Raw genomic sequence first — 18,691 nt, 5'->3', positions numbered from 1 at the left:
CAAGGTGATGTTTTGCACCAAGAGATGAACAAGCCCCAACATACATGACCAAGCCTGGGGAAATAATAGACCCCTTTCAGCCTCACAATAAATTTCAGAGAATCACTAGAATTTCAACTATATATAAGAGATGATGATTTTTTTACATCAGAAATACCTGTAGCCATAGAAATGGCCACATGTGGCCATATAGGCAGTCAAATAGAAATAAAATCATTCATTCTGAAAGTGAAGTAGCATCAAATAGGAAAAGCTGAAATATGGCCCTGAGTTATACAAGTCCAGATTCTGTGAGGTCTGTTTGTCCCAGCTTTGTTCTTCTTATTTAGTATTTAATGAGCAAGTATGGCTGAAGACAGCATGGGAAATTCTGGCCACCTGCAGACAAAGTGGGCTTGCTATTATTTGTTATAAGCACCTAAAATAGCCTTAGATATTCCATACTTTATTCTAGAGATAATCTGAAATAAATATCAGCAAACTACAGTTTTTCAGATAATGCCGCACTTCAGAGACTGAAAAAAATCATTAATTTATTTAATTTTCCCCAGTAATGTCAAGCATTCTTAAGAGGAACTCTTTGTTTATAAAAAAGAGGGATTGTTAATTACCTTTAATAGAGAATTTTCCTTTATTGTCAAGAAAATTTCCAGATGCTTTTTAAAAAATTGGTAATGAAATTAGGTACATAATGATTTTATAATTTATGTGAATACTATGAAAATTAATATGCATAAAGATTGAACATCTGTTAAAGCGATCCCAAACTAAAATTCTTACCATCAGGATTCCAGCCTCTACATTAGATTATTTAGAAAATAATTGTTGCTTCAGATTTTTCACATAACAAATTCCATGTCCCAATATGAACTTGTTCAAATGTTTTTGATTTGGGAAAATAAGAGGAAACTCTATCTATAAAGAGAGAAGTCAGCTATGAAAATTCTCAAATCAGATGAATCTGAATGCTCCCTATTAATGGTATATTCATGCCTTAACATATCTAGACTTTGACCTTTTTTAATAAATAATTTTAAGAGTGGCAACATACAGATAACCTTTTTTTTTAATAGGTGAACAAACATCTCATTACATTTCACAGGAATACAATGAATGGAAGCAAATATTCCAAAGTGTTATTTATGTGTGCACAAATTTGATTTAAGTAGTTTCAGGATTTTATATAAATATACAAGTAAAGAGAGGTACTGAAGTAGTAAACCTATGCTACCATGGACAGTCTATCTCATATTTGGAATAGTAATTCATAGCTGCTGAACTTCCCTCAGCAGAATCCATGGACTGAGGGGGTGGAGGTTGAATCCTGACAGTCAGAACTTCACTGGGGCTTACTTACCAGAACAGCACTTATTTGGTTTTTTTTCATTCAATATAAATCACATTAAAACAGGCCATTCGACATTTTCTGACTCTAAAAAAGGGTTCCAAAGTTAAATCGGAGAAAAGAGTTTTAAAAAAATGGCCTTTTCATGAAGCAATCATAATGTGACAGTTCATAAAACATCTCATCTGATATACAGTGTCATTACTAAAAAGTTTGTACTTGCCAACAACTAACAAAATGTAGTTATTAGACATTTTAGGCTACTTATACCTTTCAAAAAGAAGGTTGTAAGAGTTATTCTGAAACTTTGGTTTGAGATGTGTTTGCAAACTTCTTGTATTTAAGTGTGGCCATTATATAAGTATTTTTATTTATTTAATTATTATACGAGTTTACTGATTTGCATGCAATCAGGGATCCTGGGAGAAGAAAGATACTTTAGAAAAAAAATTCTCAGAGTGAAGGGAAATGCTGAATGATCCCATGACAAACATGCTTTTCTTGTACAATAAAATAACATTTTTACCCGAAAACACAGTAAAATGGCTGATCGTTATTTGCCCATCTTCAGTGTTGCAATAAAATATTTTAATCCCTTTAAAACTCACATCTGCTTTTCAAGTATATTTGAAACTCTGGTTGAGATACAGAGGAATGTAATCCTTTATGAGTGAGTACAGGCAAAACTGTTCTACAGGACCATAAGGTCTTTCTATGGATGGAGTTTCCAGTATATATACAAAACACACACTGTATATTTCTCATGTGAAATGTTTAGGTTGAGGATAATACAGGGTGAGTAATATATTCCAGACAAGTGGTTCTTTCCTTTTCATAAGTGTATGCATCATATAAACCAGTTCCATCAGTTTATAATCATTTGAACAGATTAACTTTAAAACTGGTAGAAAGTTGTCTTCCAGTGATGATTTTTTTCCTATTATAAGTAGCACTTGTTGAAAGTTCCCAATAGAAGTTTTAAAAACAAATTTTTAAAGTTTTAAGTTATATGAGGTCAGAATAGGCAATAAAAGTCACAAGATTGTGATGGCATTCTTTTAAGATAATAATCTTATTTTAAGATATGAAAATACTGAAACAATCATGCCAGTATAAGAATTAATTATACCATAATTCATCAGTGCATAATTTATCAAAACAATAGAGATGGTTAGATGCAACCTAATATTCCTGTATAAGATATAACTACATACTGTACAATCATTCTTTTTTTATAATTCTTTTTACATTTAGTCCTCATCCAAATTAAGCTGAGTACTTTGATGTATGAATGGCTTTAGGAAATAAACACAACTCACAACAGGGCTTTATTACTGCTACTGCACCACCATGGCATGCAAGTAACTATGTAGTCAACTATAAACAGTAAAATGTCATCATCTTCCTGAAATAAAAAGAACATAGAAAATACAGATATAATAGTAAACATCAATTATCATTTTATATCTTTCATATTTACCAAAAGTCTATCATTACATGAGACATTTATACCTCTGTATCACTCTCCTGTACTAATATGGTGGCAAATTTGGAGTTGAGAAACTATACTTTCAACAACCTTGTACAAAACTACTAGTTTCATATTATACTGCTGTCAATGTGTAATGTGTAAATGAGAATATGACACATCTGCTACTTACCCCTTAACATTCTCTTGCTCTTTTATATATATCCATGAATTTTGAGTAAATAAAAAGACTGGGGGCCATTAAAGCTGTTCGCTGGGTTATCTGTTGTGGTTACTGAGCCCCCAAAAGACTAATGTCCTTTGGAAAGGAAACTCTTTCATCTGCTTCTTGTTGTTGAGTACTGACTGTGTGAGGTTCCATACTGGATGTTGGATTTGAGAACCACTGTTAAAAGCAACTTGGATTTCTAAGTATTTATTTATTGAATTAATTCATGTAACGGGTATGAAAGTGAGAAGGAGATGGAATTCTGCATCTGGGGGGGGAAAATCCATACTACATTATAAAAACAAAGGCCAAAGTGCTGACTGGGATTCATTTCTCCTGCTTAGAGGACAATATGTAGATACCAGCAAATTTCAATATTGAAATGGAAGCAGGTTGAATAACAGCAAGTTCAACTCTCCTTAGATTTGCAATCTTGGAGACTGTCTCAGAAAAAAAAAAAAAGGAAATTTTACTGCAGAAAAAGCTTTTCCATGCTCAATTAATTTTGCTAATCAGTTAGTTGGCATAAAGGACCCTCTTTGTAAAATATATCATTCTGAATTCAGGACAATCTCATAAGTACAGAGACATGAAAGCCCCCCATCACTCTGCTGCAGCACAGATTATGTATATGAAGTGTTTTCAGTGTAAAGAAAAACAATCATGAAATGCTCAAATTATTCTATTTTAATGGAATTATCTTTCAAATATTAGCATGTGGTATTCTTGGGTTATACCTATGCTAAGTTCAAAAGCTGCCTATCTATTTCAGGCAATGATAAAAGACCATCTAAATCCAAATGATCCTTTTTAGTTCCTGCTTGCTGGAAAGAAATTTTCATGCTGATTACAAGGAAGGAACTGTACAATTCTTGTTGTTACATTAAGCTATACAAAAATTTCCTTCAGTTTTCTGGAATTTGCTCAGTTTTCAATTATACAATTTGCTTCTACATTACAAAACAATGTAAAGTTTTTTGTAGTTGTGTTCAAGGATTTTCTCTGCTCTGATATGTTCAGGATTAAGAATACTAGGTATTTTATTTAGTATTTTGTTGATACCAGGATCCACTCTTTTTATTAAAGCTCATCAAACATACTCACACCTTCCACAAGTTTGTTCTGCTTTGGGGTATAGCAGGCTGTGTGATTAGAACAGAGCACAGTACCTTTTATGTTCATTCATAGATTTGCCTCCATAAAAAACTGAGGCTGTAGTAGAGCTTTCAATGGAAGCCATTTAAAAAGAAAACATTACAGAATATACAACTGTAGTTTTTGAATCTCAGACACAAGTTCCTTGACGTGTTGAAAGGTGATGTTTTCGATTTCTGACTCCCGAATTCTTATCTTTACAGTCCGCAGGCTTCTGTTGTGAAATGTCTATCAGTGCACTTGCAATTGCAAGACCTGTAAGATAAATAAAGGAAAAACAAAATTTAATGCTTGGCTTTCCTGAGAAGAATTCCAGAGCAGTGTGATGGTTCCTTTCATGCCAAGTTTTTGTACTTTCCCAGAAGTGATCAGTTTTATTTCAGAGTTAGATAAGAAGTTCTCACTTTCTGAAATGCTACCTGGTGAAGAAACAGTGGAAGGAAAAAAGTGCAGTTAAGACACCAGACTGGAAATCAGGAGAACTGACTTCCATTTCAGTCTGTTATTGATTTGCTGTGTGATCTTAGCATGACCTCTCTTTATCACCATTTTCTTGGTTATATGGACCAGCGGCTCTCTGACAAAGATTTTCTCTTATTAAATGTTCGTGCATTGCATTTATGAAAGGATAAAACTATCCAAAGGTAAGAGAGAAATTGAGACTGCAGTTAGAACAAAACTGTATCCTTGAATATTTGCCTGTGCAATATATATGCCTCCCTAATTGGGGAATATTCAGAGGTTACTATTTACCATGAACGAAAGAATAAGAAAATATCTTTTCAGAAAGCACAGATTACTGAAAAGGCAGTGAAACATGATGATGTTGGCCTGGGTAAATTCTATATGTTGTCAACTCACCAAAACTCTTCTTTTTCAGATTCTGGTTAATTTGTTGATATGTCATGACCTTTTATTATCCTAACAGGGTATTACCAAGGGCATGGACAGGCATGCTTAGGAATCATAGAATATCCTATATTGAAAGGGACCCACAAGGATCACTAAGTCCAACTCCTGGCCCTGAACAGGACAACCCCAAGAATCACACCATGTGCATTGTTCAGATGCTTCTTGATCTCTGGCATTCTTGGTGCTGTGACCACTTCCTTGGGGAGCCTGTTTCAGTGCCCAACCACCCTAACATTTTCCTTATCTCTTACCTAAACCGCCCCTGACACAACTTCAGGACATTCCCTCAGGTCCTGTCACTGGTCACCAGAGAGAATAGATCAATGTCTGCCCCTTCTCCTCACAAGGAAGTTGTAACTGCAATGAGGTTTCCCTTCAGTCTCTTCTCCAGACTGAAGTGACCTCAGCTGCTCCTTGTTTGGCTTCCCCTTTATACCTAAGAAATTAGTAGGTTGAGAATTTATTCTTCCATTTGCTTGTTACTTCAGCCTTTCTAGAAATTACTGACTTCTGCAGATATCCTGTGATTAGAACGTGCTTAATACATGGCAGTTCTGAGTTTTTAAGTTCACGCAGGTGATATTGCAGTCAAATGAATTAGGAGTATTCACGTTATTCAAATGTTCTACTGCAACAAAATCATGACATCTACATATACTCATAATGTAGGTAATGCTGCCCAACACATCTCGATTTCCAACTACTCTACAAGGAAATATTTGAAAATACTTTTCACCATGTTAAATAGGCTGTTATTCTCAAGCCAATATCAAACTCAATTTATCTATTACACAGAATCCAATTTTGCAATATTTTTCATGCAGTCTCTTGTCGCAGCACTTTTCTACTAAGAAACTGTGTAAAAACTGTTTTTCACTTACAGATGTTGCTACAGTTTTCTTTCTTAGTATATGCTATACAGTCAGATTTGGTTCAGGTTTCCAGTATCCTGAAAAAAATCTATGCTATTGCATCTGTAACACTACCTTTCTTAACTCACAAAAAAAGTTGCAAGAATTAATTAATGTGCATACAGCTTTTCGAAAATGCACGGCACTGTAAAACGCTAAGTACAATTATCATTGATACTTTTCTAGATACGTAAGAGCCAAGATTAATCAAGTCATTTTTTCTCACATACAGAGATATTTCCTGGCATGAGCTAGTGATGCTTTAAATTGGACTTTTGACAAATTAAATTTTTGAAATCACTGAGGCACCTTTAAAGTATTAGCAGTATCTGGTATTAGCAAATTCAGGGATAAAATCTAAATAACGTTTTAATGATTGGTTACATGTAATCCCATCTTTAATATCTAGGCTTAGGGAGCATGCTAAACAGAAGCAATGTTTTAGTAAAGATTATTAGTAAAGACAATTATTAGCAAAATTTTTCCACCTTTTATAAGATATTTTAGAATATATTTGGAGCTTTTAAACTAACCTCTCTTGACATGACAATTAACAAAACAGAAGAACTATGTCTTTCAAATCTAACATTACATACTGGCATATACTGGCATGTTTATGGAGTTCCATTAAAATTGAATCACTCCAGAAGATCATTTTTCAAAACGTCACACAAATCATCTGATGAAATTCATTTATTATGTTCTTTACACCCAGCATAGTTCCTTGTTATCAAAGCAATACAATTAACTGGGGGAACAATTCATTATTTCAGAGTGGCAGTCTAAAGGAATTTCATTTACCAAGTCAAGCTTATGCAAAGACACTTCGAGCAAGCAGAATTTACATCAAAATATAACAGAAAAAATTACTGTGACTTAAATATTCAATAAAAGAAAAAAAACCAAAACAAAACATTACCTTGATTTTACAGTTTTTTTAAATCCAAGCCTAGCTGCAGAACCAGACCTATTTTTAAATTTAGTTTGTTTTTCTACTAAATGTTATAGGAATAACCTGACCTAGTTCTATGCAGATAAAACTATCTCTAGCTTGTTTTAAGGACATGTATGCATAGATCATTAAGAAGTGAGCCCAGTCAAATACATAAGTGGAAAGTATATTTTTGTAAGAGGTAATTGCATCCACAGTGAGAAGAATACCAGAGAAAGCAATATGAACTTATCTTTAGCAGAACTATTGTCTTTCCTAATGGAAGTTAAATGGTAACAGTTTATTCTCAGGAAGCGTCTAATCATAAAATTACTGGTGTGTGAATTGTTTCCCTTTTTTTTTTTTTTTTACAAAAATGCAGAACCATTAATAAGTAGAGGAATAAAATACAGCATATCAAATGAGATTACCTCGAAAAGCGCATTCCCAATTTATATACAAACAGCACTTTAATTCTGCATTTGAACAAAAAACATCTGAAAAAGTCATTCATTTTGAGATCCTCTCCTCCCAGTCTCTGTAAAAACAGGCAGCACTATATATTTTAATTTTGCAGCAAAACAGCTTCATTAGGCGTGAAAGGTTAATTGCAGGTTTAAGTGCAGTTCGGGGAGCAGTGCACGGGTCTGTGGTGAATAGCACAGTCTGCTACAGGAAGGCTGAGTGCTATAAACTGTTTGCCCCGCTGAAATGTTTTACTACCTCATTTACTAACTGTCTTCTTTTACTGCTTGTATTTGTAGTTCTTCTAAACCTTTAATAGCTACAGTTTTATTTCACTGTAATCAGATTTAAATGGAAATACCCATGCTGGGATGTTTAAACATTTTTCCTCTGATTGTATACAGCTACAAAAAAACACCCCTTACATTGAAAAAGTTAGTCTTACATGCTGGCGTGCATATTTAAAACCTTTTTTCCTCCCCTATTGTTCATTTTAATGAGAAAGGCATTGAGTTCTTACTATCCCCTTTGTTAAAAGTGAGGGAACAAAAAATGACCTCAGATTCATGGTTAGGCAGGTAACTAGAAATGTTTTCCTCAATTGAATATGTATTATTCAGACATAACATTTGGATAGATGTCTTCATTTGATTAAATTTCTACACATGCCATTGTTATGCAGAATCAGAACATTCAGAAACCTGAAGACAATAAAATGAGTCAGGTAGATCAATTAGATTTGTTTGACATTTTAACCAAAATTATAGTCACTGCTTAAGGTGACTTTAAGCAACGAAAATAAAATGCCAGCTGCCATACAGAGACTTAAACAGAAAAGACTGGGTAAATGCTACACTATTAAAGTCATGGCTTCACCCTTCAGTGCCTGGAAGTCTTTGTGTTACTTCCATTTGTTTATTCTTTAAAGACATGTTACTGTACATGCTCACCTCACAGTGGACAGAGTCCTTTTATCATAAAGGATCTATTATTCAAAATCTTTCAATTGTAGATGTAATGCCCATGGATATCTGTAGAAATGAATGTGAGCTGTAAGTGATAAGAATTACAGTCTGTGATGCCTCATGAAGGTGACCATAGCACGCAGTGAAGCCAGTGAAGATAATTTCTTGCTCATCAATAAAACTACCAGTTATTATGTGGGGAATTTTAATGAATTCTATCATTTATCAATATTTCAAGTCTATAAAAATACTGTTTTATAAATACACAGTGTATATTATATGTGCATAACTGACCTTTGTATACAACCCCCTCAGTTAATAATGAAGTTTTGTATTATCTATTTCTTAATTTGATGAAGTAGATCACATTCACCATAACCTTTATGAATGCATACTAGGACTGTACATATTTATTCTTCATAGAAATTAATATGTTAATTATGATGTGTATAATTGTGGAGGAACATAAAATTCTAGATGATTGTTACTAGCAAGTGTTTCTGAATACCCACTGAAAAAATTCTCTTAGTTTCTATAAGACATTACGCTAGAAATAGTCTTATTCAATTTAGTTTGGTAATATTTTCAAGATTTTCTGGTTCTTCCTGTACTTTTCCTGTGTTCTCAACCAAACTGTCTCCAAGCAGACCAACTTATGCTTAATTTTCATGACTGAAAAGGGCAACATGTCATTTGTGCTACATACTCCTTTGCTATAGTCAAGTCGTGTTGGGAGATATCCAAAAGGTACATAAAATGGAACCAGAGTAAAACTTGGTATTCAAAAGCATGATCCACAAAACCTCCTCCTAATCAAGTACAAACCTGATACTCAAGTGCCTACTTTCCAGGAGACAAATTAAGAGTCATCTGAAGTTCAAGACTGTACATGGCTAGAGGAACACAACAGATCTAAGTTCATTTCAGAGTCAGAAAACAGTAAAATCCGTCATGTGTATCCAAGTTTCCTGATCTGGCAGGTGTGCCTAGACAGTATCCAGAGATCGCAGACTTAGTCACAGAGAAAAATAATCATAAGCAACTGCCAAGAAGAATAAATATCTTCATAACCTGTCATATTGAATGTTTTTGTATTTGAATTAGATTATTTTTAAAGGACAAGCTGACAGCACCTCAAAATCACAGCCTTTTTATGGGCTTCTCTTCCTGTTTGGTGCATGAACGTGTATTTTAAGTTGACACCACTCTTACTATAAGAAAGATATATTAAACAAACTAAACTAACTAGGAAATTACTTTGGGGAAGTAACCCCATCATTTTTTTTTTCAGTGATAATTTTTGCTAGATGGGAAGACAGCCAAGAGGCCAGGAGGTATGTTTTTCTTTTCTTATGCATATAACTTAATTAAATAAGTAAAATACGAGACAGAGCTTAGACCATAACAATAATAAACTAAATAACAATTGTGTGGAATTAAATAGCCACACACTAGTAGAGGGAAGATGTCATGCTCCTTTTTATTATATCTTTGCTATTTAGTAATAAGAGCTATTTATAGGGGACTAAGAAATTCTTGTTCCCAGAATAGACTTATAAATTAACTGCTGCCAGTTTGTGGGAAATACAGACTACACAATAAAGTGCCTTTTAAGAAAGTTCAGCCTTTCCCAAACTTTCTAATTTTGAAAAGGAAATGGCCCTACATATTTTTGTGAAATACTTGTGTTCCAAGGGGCCAGTAGCGAATTTTTTTTTAGTATGCATTTAGGCAGTTCTCCTTCCCTTTCAGGGTGAGATATCTGTAGTTTAGTCTGTAATCCAGGTCTGTACAACATCTGCTCCCTTTAAACTATCCAGCCTGCCAGTGGCTAAGAGACAGCACGAGCTTTTTGGCGTCTCTGAATATGGATGTGCAGGGTTTGACAATGCACTTCGAGATACCTCAAACAGCATCCTGTTTGAGCGTCCTAGGGAGGAGCTGGAGACACTGTGGTAGTGGGATTGGGGCAATCTAATATTGATTAACTAACTGAAGATTTTTTTCTCCCACTCTCTTTTCTCATCTCGAGCCCTCCTGAAACACAAAAATCATAGAATAATAAAATTGTTTACATTGGAAAAGATCCTTAAGATCATCGAGTCCAAGCATTAGCCTAACACTGCCAAGTCTACCATAGACCATGTCCCCAAGTGCTACATATATAAATAAGTATTAAATACCTCCAAGACTGGTAATTTCACCACTTCCTTGTGCAGCCTCTTCCAAATCCTGACAATGCTTTTGGTGAAGAATTTTTTCCCGATAGGCACTCTAAACTTCCCCTGGTGCAACTCGAGGCCAATTCCTCTTGTCATATTGTTTGTTACTTAGGAGAAGACCCAGTCTTGCTACACCCTCCTTTCAGGTAGTTGTAGAATGATAAGGTCCCCCCTGAGCTTCCTTTTCTCCAGACTAAACACCCCCAGTTCCCTCAGCTGCTTCTTCACTGATTAATTTTAAAAGGAGCTAATATGAGACTATTGCATTTAGCTAGACTGAATTGTCAGACCTGTACACTAATCCAACCTGTGCACCTTGCCCAGGGAAGGCAGCACAGATGGAAGTAGAAATGCACTTACTCTATGAAGGCGTAGAGGAAGATTGAGATTGTGTCTGACCTGAGCTGGGAGAGGACTCCTCATTTGAAGCTGCATAAGAGATGATAGGCAGGGAACAGAAAGTCATGGTGGGTCTTGATGATGAATGATTATACTTGAGGTAAGGGAAAAAGGGAAATTATTTCTTGATAAAAAATAAATAAATTAGAGAAAGATCTGAAATAAACCTGACTAAAACAGTATTAGTTCAATGTGGCAGTAATGGAAAAGTAAGCTGCAGAGAAGCAGGGCGAGGGCTTTTCTTTTGAGATTCAGAGGGAAGACAGTGTTTTGGAGAAGCTTCAGCAACAGAAATCAGCAAGATGCACTTTGGTGGTGAGGAACACAAGGAATGACAGTTAAAGAATACTTAGGCAAGACTGGAGGAACAGGGAGGGGCAATAGTGTCATGAATCAAGGGAAAACACTGGAGTAAAAATTAATAGGAAGAAATGCAAAATGCTGTGGGAATGAAAAATGACTACATAAAACTGTTCTTTAACCTAACCTGTTGGTGAAGGGTAAGCCAAATCCAGGTGTATGGATTCCACTATTAAGACTTCCACTACAGACAAATGATTTCTACATGAAAAGAAGTCAATGCACTTTCTACAAATAAAGGGAGAAATTGAACTGCAGATACTTTCCCAAGATCTCTGACACCTTACATTGACAAAAAAATCTTTAAATTGGAAGAGTAAAGAATACCTTAATCTATAATGCTTAAACAACATTACTAGGTATATTATCTATTTCTTGGACCCAAATACATTAGGGCTTTCTGGTAAAACTTGTCACAGACTAGTCCAGTGATAATACGACAGACTAAAGACTAAAAAAGGAGAAATAAAGAAAGAGATCTGTAGTTGACTACCGAGTCTGAAAATAAAACTTTCTTCTCAAAAGTTCTTATTTGACTCACTTTAGATATTAAAATTGTCTTGGAAAATGGTTACAGTTAGACTAGTTTAGTAAGAGTTCCTAAAGCTGCCATACTTGTCAGAACTAAATTTCAATTAATAAAGCAGTCATCACATTTAGTCAGGAAATAAGCTTTCTCACACAATAGCAGAGCTAAGAGAATTAAAGCATTTAATGTTTTTATCTATGAAGATTTACCTTGTTGCAAGTGATCTATTGTTAGAACTCTTATTTTATTCCATTACTGTAATTTTTTGCCCTTGGACTACACGTGGTCATTACAGAAATCTTAGAATACCCCTAAATATTCCATTATCTTTCTCAACACATCTTATTTTATACAAAATAATGGCAGATTTTTGTATGAATAATTTAATCCCATGAGACTTTCTCTACTCTGCATTTTTGAATATAAGTTGTGGAGACTCAAACAGGTGTATCAGCAGCGAAATGTTTACATTTTTAGGAGGGGGGAAAAGCAAGTTTAGAGGTTATATAATATTTTCAGAAACATCAATCAAGTGCATGAATGGCGAATCAGCTATAGTTCACAAAATATATGTTATTAGCAAAATTAGAATTTTGTTTTTAACCAAATGAATGATATTAAAAACACTTAAAAAGGAATATTGTAATTAGAATATGTGCAAACCTTATGCAGATTAATTCATTGCTGCTCTGCCACTGCAGATTAAACATCATGCGTTAAAATGCAAGTAATTACACATTTTTCTATAATGGACAGTAATATTTGAAACATTTGGATTACATTTTCAGTTTGATTACATCTCCTTTCAATTGAATCATTTATCCATATGTTATAAAGAACATCTCTATTCTTGTGATGTTGTGCAGCCGTTTAATTTGTTTTCAAGAAAATCACTATAAACTAATTTGCTACTCTGCAAGAATTTGGTGAGATGCATTAATCATGCCAGAATCTAATTTGGTCTTCTAAACCTATTTCTTTAGAAAAGAAAAAAAGCCTACTTGGAGTAGTGAAGAAGCTCTATTTTCACTTACTTTCAGCAATACCTGATTTAATACAAACAACATTATAATGAGTTTTGTTTAGAAGTCAGTATCACAGTTGTGACCCATTTGGGGTTAGTTTATGAACCTCTCTGTAGTAATTAGACACATTTGGATTGCAGAAGTCTACTCAGCCTGGCCCATTTGAGGTTACTGGTATAACATCATTTTACTCTTTGTCTCAATCTCTTTTTATTTGGATTATGGGTGCAAATCAGACAAAAAATGAAGATATGAAAGCTCTAAAAAATTTGTGAGCTTGAGTTACAGCATTTTTAAGGCTTTTTACTCAAATCCATTCATGCAATCGGCTGCTTTAACCACTCAGATGAAAGTTAAAGCCTTACTACACATGACTAGGATGAACACCTGTGGGACAGAGATTTATTATCTGTATAAACAGAGCGTGATTGACCATTATTGCACTGCTGAACTATATTTCATGTAATTAAGTAATCAGAATATCTGCACATGTGTGCATGTGTGTGTGCAGATCTGTCTATATTTGGGAAACAGAGAACAGGTTGGAACACAACTGAGCAATCAGGAGAACAGTTAGAAGGAGAAAAGGCAGCAGTTTTCACTGGAGTTTGCTTCCCTCCAGAGGGGCCTTACTTGCAAGGGGTGATTTAAAGCAGATCTCTTTCTGTCTGTAGAGGAAATCTGGGGTGATAAACCTCACCAGGTGAAATTTAGTTTTTATGAATACCTCCCTGATGTTCCATCTGGGTGATAACAGATTTGCAGCTTTACTACTCTCCTCCTCAAGACAAAACACACCACCTTAAAGACAATAGGTTTAAGGGCCTGAAAGGGGCCAATTCTGCCCATGATGGAGATAAAAGAAGACTACTTACATTATCATTTACTTTTAAGGAAGAAGATTAGAACAATAGCCCTCAAAGATTCTTTTTCTCTCTCTTGCACCTTTATTTGCAGGTGTCAGGTTTTTTTTTTCACTGTCAAAATTTTTTTTTAAACTAGAAAGTATTGAAGATGTTCATATAAAGAAATTATTACAGTTCACCAGAAATTCAATAGGGTTGCAGGTTAATCAGTAGTAGGGGTGATATTGAATTCTCATTTAAAAGTATTGCTTTTGAAGGCTGATTTGTCCATTTCCACCCTACTGGTGCAACATATTGTCACTCTAACCACTGTTTTGCTGCTAATTTGTTTCTGGCCAAATAAAAATGCCATTTTCAGTATTCTGCTGATTTCCACAATTAGAGATTCAGAACATCCCCAGCTACATAGCCAGCAGTCACTCAGACAAAACAAGCGATCTTGGGAGTGTAACACAGAATTAAGCCAACAGGACAGAAAGCGTGCCAAGAATTTTGAACCATATCACTAAAGCGACAACTTTAGGGTCCTCAGAATCTCTGACATAAGGGTATTTGTAGTTTCAGTACAATTAATGTCTGAGAACAATGAAAAAAAAAGAAAAGGAAAAAGAAAAAAAAAAGAAAAATACACAAATGCCCTGCTGTCAGTATTAGGGTGGCTCTGTCAGCAGAGCCAGCATCAGCTTATACAGAACATTGATTTTTATTAATTCCAGCAGAAAATCTTGGAAAATGCTGAAAAGTTGTCACCATAAAAAAGCATTTAGAGCCTGAAAGATTTTATACAAATTGCCCCACCAGAATTATGGTCAGTACTGAAGGAGAATAATTTTGAATGGGAATCCAGGTAAACTACCCAGCTACTCATTTATTCTTTACTGAATCTTCTATTTTACACTGAAAACACTATGTTATGACTATAACAGGCAAAATGACAGACCTGTCAAATTGTATGGAAATAGGATTCCATTTTAAACACTTACTATTTCTAATTGATTACATACACTTACTTGGTCCTGAACAGTCAATATAGATAAATATCAGCAAAATTATAGCAGAAGAGCACCATTTTTGTTTGTGTGACATATGCAGGTAGAGCAAATGCCTGAAACTGTGAGATAGTAATACAATGACTGGTATCACTGTAAATATATTACATGCCCTAGGCATGTTTCCTAGTTTGGAGAGGAAGAATTAGAAAACTGACAGTACATAGTCACAGCTTGCTAGCTAGCTCTATGTGTACTCAGAATCAACAAGTAGCACTCATTGTCCCATTCACCCATTAAATAAATTAAAATTTTTGAAAAAAACCCCAAAAATCAAAAGAAACAGAACCAAAAACCAACCAACAAAAACCTCTATTCTGGTAAAAAGATTACCAAACTATAACTTTTGCCATTTAAAACATTTGTGTAAGTGCCCCTGGAAAAACCTGAGAAAGATTCTCCTGACACACCAAATTCAGGTTCCGTGTTTCTCCTTTTAAAAACAACATTCACCAGGGATACAGAAACCACAAAATATTCCTCTCTTGAGATCAAATTTGGTATAAATCTCAGCCTGATTTGCACATCTTCTCTCAATACAGCAAAATAAGATCTCTAACTCATGGCCTGTCGAACAGGACTCATGCTACTAAATGGATGTGAAAAATAAAGGTAGAAATCAAGTGAAAGATACAGTCCAGAAAATCTCACAAAGTCCATTTCTCAACAATGTGAGCTCCCTGAAGAGGCACTCAATGAAAATACACCGTCAGATACTGAATAGTTACTGCAGCAGCCCATCCTCATCACCAGTCATGCAAGTAAGAAATGGCAGAAATGAAACCAGGGAGAAGATGTGTTAAGAGATAGATATTGCTTGGAGTTTTCCAGTGTCAGGATGGTTTTTTGAGACAATGGACAAAATTCAGAGCAATTCTGTGCATTGTTCTTCCCGAAATTTTCATTAAAACCCGATGTGCCATATAAAGCATCTCAGTGTCTTTGTATTCCAGGATGTGATTAGGAGCTAGTTTTCATTTATGCATTTTCAAAAAGCTTTTACTATGTGAGGAAGGAGAAACAAACCTTCAGTAGGACATTAGAGCTCCCTCACTGCAATTTTGCTAAATCTCCTGTCTGTTTTTTAAAAGAAGAAATTGCATAGAGTCTTCTATTTTCTATTTAACTGCTGGTCTTCACCCCCCCCCCTATTTTTTCCCATATGCTTTTTGATCACATGTGAAAACTTAGCTTCAGTTCCCTTATTTCCTGATTTTCTATATTTCAATTATACTTTAATGGCTATATATACAGTGATAATGATACAAGAGTGCTATGAATGAAATCTGTTTTGTACTATTCCAGCTTCTGAGAACTGCTACAATTTGAGTTGCTTTCTTCTGTAGCCCCTGAAGTGCCTTCTCTAATATAATAACATAATAATATAATAATATAATAAACCCTGAATCTGCTCTCCCTTTCAAATGCAATCCAGCATTCTGTTTCCTATAATGCTGCTACATTATGATTTGCAACTATAAATAATTATCCTAAGTTATAAAGATATAATATAAAATTTTAAAGCAATATCATTAGACACCATACACTTGAGACTCTGAAGCTGCCATAAGCAAACACTGATTTTCATAAAGAATAGAAAAGAACGTGATAACGAAAAGCATAGTTCCTTGCTGCAATTTTGGGTGCAAAGAATGAAAAAAGCAGGAAACCGGTGGCAAACTACACCTTGTTTCTGAAAGGTGGGACACCACATTTTATGACATTTATCTTAAAATGTAGGGGGAAAAATTGGACTTGGCAACGCTTAAAGTTCAGGAATATAAGGTATTATGCCCCAAAAGGGGAAGAGTTAGAGACAAGAGGGATTGATATAAACCTCTGTAAGGCCTGTGTCCAGATGTGTGACACTGTGAGTTGATTTTTGTTTGTTTTATCTTGTCTGGACAAGCATTCAATATAACGACAGTGGAATATATAGGATTCCTACCTTTTTCCTACACTACTTTCCAATGTCTTCCTTCCACATAGCCCTTTATTTTCCATTTTTATTTTTGCTCCTTCTTCTTCTGTTAAGCTTCAACCACCACATTATTTAATTGCCTTTATAAAGTACTTAGCACATAGACTTCCATTAATCAGGAATTCTCTTTGTGAATCTGATGTTAGTTACTAAGACTACTCTAACTCCCTTCTACTGTCTTTCATCGTTTTGGATTGTACTAGTGTGAGAAGATGGTGGCATGGTAGGTTTTAAAGACTGCAAACATCCTAATAATCATTTATATATTTGTTCTTCTCCTGACTTCGCATTTCAGTGAGCAATTCTTTTCCAAGAAAAATACACACATTCACTATTACAAAGAGAGATAAAAATAACTGTTCAACATTTGAACTACGACCTAACTATTTCTTTAAGAGGAATGAAATAGATTGTGAACAATCTAAATACAGCCAGCTTTATTTCATCATTTGATTCCCACATGTGCCTTAAGAACAATATTTCCATTCAAGTTTTTAAAAGCTGTGTGCTAACTAGTGCACATTTTTCATGCAGCTTTTCATCTTTGATGTGTTTAACAGTGCTTTCACTACTCCTGCTGCAAAAGGGACAAAAATGTGTTTTTCTCACTGAGATGGCCTCAAGGATACAGCTATTCTTTGGGACAGTGAAAACTCTGCATGAAGCTGCTTAATATCCACAGAGGCTGAGGCAGTGGGGTTTAAGTCCTCTCCAGATCCACTGGGGTGGATTTCAAAGGGAGGGAAGTAGGGCCAGGAGGCTCTGGCAAGAACAAGCAGCTTTTAGGGTGAGGTAGTCTGTGCTGTTCTCTGATGAAGCTGTGCATGCTCAGTAATTCACAAAACTAGGTGATTCCCCTGGGATGAAGTCATGATGGAGTCTTCACATTTTCATGTGGCTTCAGTCACAGGAGACCGACATTTTATATGGGCAGATAGTGATAGGACAAGGGGTAATGGTTTTAAACTAAATGAGATTTAGATTCAGACATGAGATTTTTTTAGTGGAAAAAAAAATGCTTAACCATATATGAGCCTGTTAAGAGATCAAAATTGAAGGTCTGACTTTAACAAGCTGATTTTTCACACTTTCCCCCCCTCCCAAAAGACTAGCTCTTTCAAGTCCTATTTTAGAGCTTTCATTTACAAATTCAATGTTTACTGACCTTTTCATACTGGTTTAAATATGAAGACAAGAGATGTGTCCAGGGAAGAAAAATTGTATTAAAATCCTGAGCTTGTTATCTCCAAATTGCTACAAACAAATTAACTAATGCATGCTAATATAGTGTTTAGCTAGTTTGCCTAGGTCTAGTGCAATGACTATGTTTCCTAATGCCATCATTGAATGAGAGATGGGCTTGCATCACACAATAGCCAGGACAGCTCTCTTTAAAACATAATGTGCTTGTGTATTCCTCATTGAAAATAATATAAGTCTATTTAGAGTACTGACATTATTTGCAGAAGACATATTCTGAAATCAAGGTATGTTTTGAGTTACTGAAATATTGCAATATTAAGCAAAACCAGAATGGATTGGTTTGGGGCGGGTGAATGAGGATGGAGCTACAGACATTTCACCTAGAATGACTACTGTGTTCTCCATAAACTTCATGGGCGTTGACACCTCACAGCAAATTCTCAGGGGGAAACAGCACAGAAAGTACTTGAGTTAGTAGAAAATTCTGCCCCCTCCCCAGGACTGTTCATAACCTCCGTCCTCCTTTGAGGAAAAATGTGACAGACCGAAGAGACATTGCCTGTGGGCTTCCCAGAAGATCACACTCCATGGACACTCAACTGGCATGTCCAGTTCCAGTGCTTGTAGGCGAGGTTATGTACATGTTTGTACACCTCTCAGTGTAATGAAGTCTCTG

The 18,691-nt window shown here is 35.1% G+C and overlaps 1 protein-coding gene across 4 annotated transcripts in view; it reads right to left on the bottom strand.

Annotated features, from left to right (window-relative positions):
* Positions 1-1,947: 1,947 nt before the first annotated feature.
* The window catches only part of ATRNL1 (attractin like 1), a 529,120-nt gene continuing 512,376 nt past the window's right edge, over positions 1,948-18,691 (bottom strand). For all 4 annotated transcript variants that reach the window (XM_027647923.1, XM_027647924.1, XM_027647918.1 and 1 more), the window contains one exon: positions 1,948-4,452. In XM_027647923.1, coding sequence (XP_027503724.1) covers positions 4,328-4,452 — 125 coding nt within the window. In that variant the 3' untranslated portion in view covers positions 1,948-4,327. The remainder of the gene's footprint in view (positions 4,453-18,691) is intronic.

The sequence above is a fragment of the Corapipo altera genome, unplaced genomic scaffold, assembly GCF_003945725.1.
Source record: "Corapipo altera isolate COAL_440 unplaced genomic scaffold, ASM394572v1 56, whole genome shotgun sequence".
Taxonomy (NCBI): domain Eukaryota; kingdom Metazoa; phylum Chordata; class Aves; order Passeriformes; family Pipridae; genus Corapipo; species Corapipo altera.
Note: the sequence above shows the minus strand (reverse complement) of the source record. Positions and strands in the feature narration are given on the sequence as shown.